Source organism: Tasmannia lanceolata, unplaced genomic scaffold (genome assembly GCF_043159265.1).
Source record: "Tasmannia lanceolata isolate RefF3 unplaced genomic scaffold, GAP_Taslan_0.1 ptg000003l, whole genome shotgun sequence".
NCBI lineage: Eukaryota > Viridiplantae > Streptophyta > Magnoliopsida > Canellales > Winteraceae > Tasmannia > Tasmannia lanceolata.
Window position 1 is genome coordinate 34,633,627 of NW_027518680.1, and position 7,609 is coordinate 34,641,235.

The following is a 7,609-nucleotide window of genomic DNA, read 5'->3' on the forward strand; positions in this document are numbered from 1 at the left end:
TCGGAGTTCCGAGCAGAATTCTCGGAGTTCCGAGAATTCAAACAGAGCTTTTAATTTTGGAACCTGGTGCATTTCTCGGAGTTCCGAGCTCGGAGCTCCGAGAATAATTCTCAGAGTTTCGAGACTGGTTTCCAGCAAACAGTGTCGAACTTGTAAAATTCATATCTCCCTCATTTCTCGTCGGATTTTGACGTTCCTATACTCTACGGATATGAGAAAAATGAGAGCTATCTGTTAAAAATATTTTCAAAAATATTTGAAAATGTTTTAAATAAGTTTTGATAGGATTTAGTTGCTGGTCCAGGTTGTTGCTTCGGAACTCTGTTTTGTTCATTCTTGTGTTGAATGCCATATGGGTCCCAACATGTTGGTACACCACCATGGCCATTCACTTATCCATTTAAGTCCTTAAAGGGTGTGTTAGTCTCTTTGAAAAACATATTTTTGGGGGTTTAAACAATGTGCCTTGACAAGAGAATATGCAAGAGAGATAGGAATACATTCTACCCTTTCTATCACTCTCTTGAACTCTTCTTTTGAGCTGGGATCTTCTATGGTTGAGCTTCCATGCTTGACATCTTCAAGTTGTGGTACAAGCTCCTTGGTCCTTTGCATTAGGTTCTTGATCCTCCACCTTTGGCCTTCATGAACTTCCTTTGTTTGTTCAATGCTTTGAGATGGTTGATGATGAGCTTCTCCTTGGTACTTCCAAGGTGTGATTGGTCCAAGTATGTTCCAAGCTCATTTGCCATTGTGTTTGGTTCATCTTCAAGCATAGGCCAACAAGGTGCGTGCTAGTACGATTTGACTTGTGTAGGACCTGTCTAAAGCACAACACTCAAGGCAAATGATCAGTCCATAAACAACTAATTAATTTGCGTTTGTTAATCATCAAAACAAGATGATTGAATGTACCCATGGGGAACCCTTGGGCTTACAATAAGTTTTCCAAGGTTTCGAACGAATCCGGACTAGCCAGACTGCCTACGTACCCCCAAAGGATGAGGATCAGGTCGCGCGTAGTTCAAGGCACAAATGCCCCTAGTTTGCGGGTTTTGAAAATATAATGGTTTTGATTTTGTGTAAGCTCAAAAGGGTTTTGCAAAGGATTCTTTTGATATGTTAAGTAAGGATTTTTGGTTTGAAGCTCTGGTCGGCCAAGGAAGGCCTTCTGGTGCTTTAAGCATAGTATTTCTTGAGTTGGTCAAGGTTTGTTGGCTCTGTTAGCTTTTCTCCATTTTCATCGAGGAGTCTGACGGCTTTTCCAGGCATGACTTCGTCAACAATGTATGGACCTGACCATTTCGGCTTGAATTTACCCCTGGGATCATATACCGGTGCCCGGAAGGATTTCAGAACAAGATCTCCTTTCTTGAGGTCTCGAACTCGAACTTTCTTGTTGAAGGCTCTCTCGACGCAGCGTTGATACCCCTGAACATGGTACAATGCTTTCAGCCTCTTTTCGTCAATCATTTGTAACTCCTGATATCTAGCTTGAGCCCAAACAAATTCTGGCAACCCAGCTTCCATCATCACTCTCAGGGAGGGAATTCGCAGTTCAACAGGCAAGACAGCTTCCATTCCGTACACTAGAGAATACGAAGTTGCACCTGTACAGGACCTGATCGACGTCCTATAGGCCCACAAAGCATACGGGAGTTTGCTCGACCAATCTTTGTAAGTCTCGGTCATCTTGCTGATGATCACCTTGATGTTTTTGTTAGCGGCCTCAACAACTCCGTTTGTTTGGGGTCTATAGGGCGAAGACTTATGATGCTTGATCTTAAACTCCTCACACAGGCGCGCCACCTCCTTTTTGAAATGGGACCCATTGTCTGAAATTAGTTCATGCGGTACTCCATATCTGTGTGGTACCCGATCCCGCGAGAGGGGTGGGGCGCGAGCCGCCACGCGCTCTCTCTCTTGGTCTCTCGTACCCACGCGATTGGCGTGTGCCTTTTAATGTTGATTTGAATTAATCTTTCCTGTGAACTTGGGATCACTAAGGCAATCCGAATTCCACACGAAAGAGACTGACAGAGTCGCCACCTAGATGTGGGATCTAGGACCCGTAATTAACCAGAAATCTAGACTCGCTACCTGGTTACGAGAATGGAAGGTATGGGGAGTTATCCGCCACATGCACCATTCCTGCCCGATAATCGGTCTTCGATTCCAAAAGCTAACTCTTTTAAATTTATTTTAAATGGCTCATTCAACTCTATGTTAATGTGCGAACTAAGTGACATGCATCCTATGATCTAATTTCAATGTGAATCCTAGATGTGTATCTTGATTTATTAATTTGTCTGGATTCAATCTAAGTGAAAGTTCTCCTAGAATTCTAATTTCATGGAAAATCCTAAGTGATTTGATTAAGCATTTACAAGAAAATTAATATACAAAACACCACAATTTGTTTGTGGTGCCGACTCGCGGGTGGTATGCCATCAGACATCCAAGCTGCCTACGTACCCAAGCCTCACTGGGATCAGAGTCGACGTAGTTCGGTGCACCTAAGCTAAGCTACTTATGCCTAACTCAACTAGGACACCGACCTAGACGGGATTGACTGTTTCAACAGTTTTAGGAGAAGTTATTTAATTCAAGTTGAGGATTTTATTATCTTAAGATTTCATCTAAGATGCTATATGATTCTCATCTAAATGCAAATGGTCCCTTAGACTAATGCAGGTTTGCCTACATCCTAGTTTACTAGGCTTGTCCTAGGGAAAGATTGGGTGACTAGTGTAACTAGACCTATGGCACGGTTGCTATACATAGCAAACGTCCGTGATGAGGCTGGACTCCTAACTCTAGGACTCCCTAAAACCTAAGACTCCCTAAAACTTAGGACACGACACGACACCGGTGTTCCTAAATTGGGCTCTAAGGGTCCTTACGATGGAAACCGTAATCCAACGGTTCCGAGAGACACGAGGTGAATCGATTTCAGTTCTTGAGGTTAGTGAAAAAAGGGATGGAAGAGATGATGAAATAGTGTGAGGGAATGAGAAAGATAGAGAAAGGTGCGACTGAACTTGGGAGTGCCAAATTGCCTACGTACCCCGCGATGGGGATCAAGCCACACGTAGTTCCGCTGGGGAGGTTGCTTGGATTTTGGAAAACAGGTTTGGTATTTGGATCAGGAATCGGGTTTGTATTTGAGCATTGGACTTGAGATTCAAAAACATTGATATAGCAATGGGATTTTGGAATTGGGAATTTGCATCAAAGAATTGAGCATATTGGAATCATCAAGGGTTTGAATTTTCGGAATTCAAAGTGGGCGGGCTTATGAGATTCGGCCAAATGGATTCAGACATGCGACTCGGATTGTGTTGGGATATGACTTGGTTGGATTGGGTTAATGGTTAGGGTCAAGTGAGTCGGGTCTAAGTTAGAAGCAAACCCGAGACTAGCCATGGTCTAACTAGGAGGAAGCAGGGTACAAACCAGGGTGCGGACCAGGGTGCACCAGGGTGCGAACCAGCAGGGAACCAGGGTGCGAACCAGCAGGGAAACCAGGGTGCAACCAGCAGGGAACCTGGGTGCAACCAGCAGCGAACCTGGGTGCAACCAGGGTCTAACCAGAGTGCGAACCAGCAGGGAACCAGGGTGCGAACCAATATCGAACCAGGGTGCGAACCAATATCGAACCAGCGTGCGAACCAGTAGGGAACCAGGGTGCAACCAGCAGGGAAGCAGGGTGCGAACCAGTAGGGAACCAGGGTGCGAACCAGTAGGGAACCAGGGTGCAACCAGCAGGGAACCAGGGTGCGAATCAGTAGGGAACCAGGGTGCAACCAGCATCGAACCTGGGTGCAACCAGCAGCGAACCTGGGTGCAACCAGGGTCTAACCAGAGGCTAACCAGGGGGAAAACAGACCCTACATGCTTCCTAACATGGTTTTTCTTTTAAAGTAAAAGATATGCATGAAAACAGACCCTACATAGAATTGAAATAAATGCCTACCTCTTTGGAAACCCACTTTGTGTTTGATTTTTCTTTGATGTTAATTCCTTGAAGATGATTCCTTGCTTGATAATGACTGCTTTTGATATATATCACCCAACGTATAAAATCACCCGATCCGGCAAGGATGGCCGAACCCTTGAAGAGATGAGGGAGAGGGATCAATTTTCTAAGAGAGGGGTTCTTTTTCTTCTTCTCTTGGATGGTGGGATGAGAGGGTATTTATAGGAGAATGGGATAGGAGGTTAGGTGAGGTTAGGTGGTTTTGGATGGTTAGGATGAGAGGATGAGGTTAGGTAAGGTTAGGTGGGGTTAGGTAAGGTTAGGTGAGGTTAGGTGAGGTTAGGTGAGGTTTGGATGGTTAGGATGAGAGGAGAGGTTAGGTGAGGTTAGGTGAGGTTTGGATGGTTAGGATGAGAGGAGAGGTTAGGTGGTTTTGGATGGTTAGACCCAGGTCAAGATCTGCCATTGATCTAACGATTTACGGAAATCGGGTCTCGGAATGGAATCAGGGTACGGGCTATGAAGTGACCCTAGCTTATTTTGTCCCGATTGATGATCCGTAAAGTCAGATCAAGATATTAATGACCTAAAACATATAAATCAATGATAGAGGGGGTTCTCACATGGATTTAACACACTAATTTATTTGTTGATTAAAACAAAACAAAATGGGGTGTCTACAGACCAGACTGTGGTACCCGGATCCCGCGAGAGGGGCGTGGGGCGCGAGCCGCCGCTCTCTCTCTCTTTTGGTCTCTCGTATCCACGCGATTGGCGTGTGCATTTTATTATTGATTTGAATTAATCTTTCCTGTGAACTTGGGATCACTAAGGCAATCCGAATTCCACACGAAAGAGACTGACAGAGTCGCCACCTAGATGTGGGATCTAGGACCCGTAATTAACCAGAAATCTAGACTCGCTACCTGGTTACGAGAATGGAAGGTATGGGGAGTTATCCACCACATGCACCATTCCTGCCCGATAATCGGTCTTCGATTCCAAAAGCTAACTCTTTTAAATTTATTTTAAATGGCTCATTCAACTCTATGTTAATGTGCGAACTAAGTGACATGCATCCTAGAATCTAATTTCAATGTGAATCCTAGATGTGTATCTTGATTTATTAATTTGTCTGGATTCAATCTAAGTGACAGTTCTCCTAGAATTCTAATTTCATGGAAAATCCTAAGTGATTTAATTAAGCATTTACAAGAAAATTAATATATAAAACACCACAATTTGTTGTGGTGCCGACTCGCGGGTGGTATGCCGTCAGACATCCAAGCTGCCTACGTACCCAAGCCTCACTGGGATCAGAGTCGACGTAGTTCGGTGCACCTAAGCTAAGCTACTTAAGCCTAACTCAACTAGGACACCGACCTAGACGGGATTGACTGTTTCAACAGTTTTAGGAGAAGTTATTTAATTCAAGTTGAGGATTTTATTATCTTAGGATTTCATCTAAGATGCTATATGATTCTCATCTAAATGCAAATGGTCCCTTAGACTAATGCAGGTTTGCCTACATCCTAGTTTACTAGGCTTGTCCTAGGGAAAGATTGGGTGACTAGTGTAACTAGACCTATGGCACGGTTGCTATACATAGCAAACGTCCGTGATGAGGCTGGACTCCTAACTCTAGGACTCCCTAAAACCTAAGACTCCCTAAAACTTAGGACACGACACGACACCGGTGTTCCTAAATTGGGCTCTAAGGGTCCTTACGACGGAAACCGTAATCCAACGGTTCCGAGAGACACGAGGTGAATCGATTTCAGTTCTTGAGGTTAGTGAAAAAAGGGATGGAAGAGATGATGAAATAGTGTGAGGGAATGAGAAAGATAGAGAAAGGTGCGACTGAACTTGGGAGTGCCAAATTGCCTACGTACCCCGCGATGGGGATCAAGCCACACGTAGTTCCCCAGTGAAGTCGCCAGATGCCCCTCTTTGGTAGAGATGACGTAGTCATTGAATACCAAAGTTAAAAATGACAGAACCATTTTGCGTAGCTTTAATCGACAAAGGACTCTCTAGACACAACGCACCTTAACATAATGCAAAACCTTAGATGAAACCCTAGAACTTGAATAATAAAAAAAACTCGATGCGGCGCCGTTCACAAACGGGCAATTAGAGAATGAGATATCATTTTCGAATGGATTCTGAAGGGAAAGGACAAAGATCGCTCTCAAACAGTTTTTAGAAGGAGATGAGACGCCGCTCACAAGCGGGTTCAACGAGGATAAGAAGCATTCCCAAATGGACTTGGATAATGAGGCACCGTTCACAAACGGCCTCAAGGAGGATAGAAAACCATTCACAGATGGACTCGAGAAATGAGGCACCGTTCACAAACGGGCTCAAGGAGAAGACAAGACCATTCACAAATGGACTCGAGAAATGAGGCACCGTTCACAAACGGGCTCAAGGAGAAGACAAGACCATTCACAAATGGACTCGAGAAATGAGGCACCGTTCACAAACGGGCTCAAGGAGGACGATACCATTCACAAATGGATTCGAGAAAAGAGGCACCATTCACAAACGGACTCAAGGATAAGACAAGACCATTCACAAATGGACTCGAGAAATGGGGCACCATTCACAAACGGGCTCAAGGAGAAGACGAGACCATTCACAAATGGACTCGAGAAATGAGGCGGCCCCGTTCACAAACGGGCTCAAGGAGAAGACGAGACCATTCACAAATGGATTCGAGAAATGAGGCACCGTTCACAAACGGGTTCAAGGAGAAGACGAGACCATTCACAAATGGACTCGAGAAATGAGGCACCTTTCACAAGAGGGCTCAAAGAGGACATGAGACCATTCACAAATGGACTCAGAGAATGAGAAACCTGTTCACAAACGGGTTCAAGGAGAAGACGAGACCATTCACAAATGGACTCGAGAAATGATGCACCTTTCACAAAAGGGCTCAAAGAGGACATGAGATTTTTCATGAACTTGAATTTGACGTAAGATTGGATTTGTTTGAATCGGGGATTGGATTTGATGAATTTTTTTTATTTTTGAGAAATGAGGTACCGTCCGCAAACGGGCTCAAGGGGAAGACGAGACCATTCACAAATGGACTCGAGAAATGAGGCACCTTTCACAAGAGGGCTCAAAGAGGACATGAGACCATTCACAAATGGACTCAGAAAATGAGACACCGTTCACAAACGGGTTCAAGGAGAAGACGAGACCATTCACCAATGGACTAGAGAAATGAGGCACCATTCACAAACGGGCTCAAGGAGGACATGAGACCATTCACAAATGGACTCAAAAAATGAGACACCGTTCACAAACGGGTTCAAGAAGAAGACGAGACCATTCACAAATGGACTCGAGAAATGAGGCGGCCCCGTTCACAAACGGGCTCGAAGAATTTAGAGATTTTCATGAATTTGAATTTGACGTAGAATTGGATTTGATGAATTTTGGATTTTTTTTTTTTTTTTTTTTTGAACTCAATGAAATCGGGGACATTATAGATCGCGCCCAGTAAAGACAGTGGAAACCAAGACTTTGACGAATGATGAGACGACCAACCTTATGAACGAAGAACCATTAGTAACAAGGATGGATTAGGAACACTTTTATGAAACTTCAACAAGATTT

At 44.2% G+C, this 7,609-nt stretch overlaps 1 protein-coding gene across 1 annotated transcript; it reads right to left on the reverse strand.

Annotated features, from left to right (window-relative positions):
* Positions 1-1,179: 1,179 nt before the first annotated feature.
* On the reverse strand, positions 1,180-1,581 carry LOC143869734 (uncharacterized). The gene has a single exon (XM_077376295.1). The coding sequence runs from the start codon at positions 1,579-1,581 to the stop codon at positions 1,180-1,182; it is 402 nt and encodes a 133-aa protein (XP_077232410.1).
* Between the last annotated feature and the right edge of the window lie 6,028 nt (positions 1,582-7,609).

Coding starts and splice junctions, on each gene's coding strand:
- LOC143869734 (XM_077376295.1), bottom strand. CDS start 1,581: ATGGAAGCTGTCTTGCCTGTTGAACTGCGAATTCCCTCCCTGAGAGTG.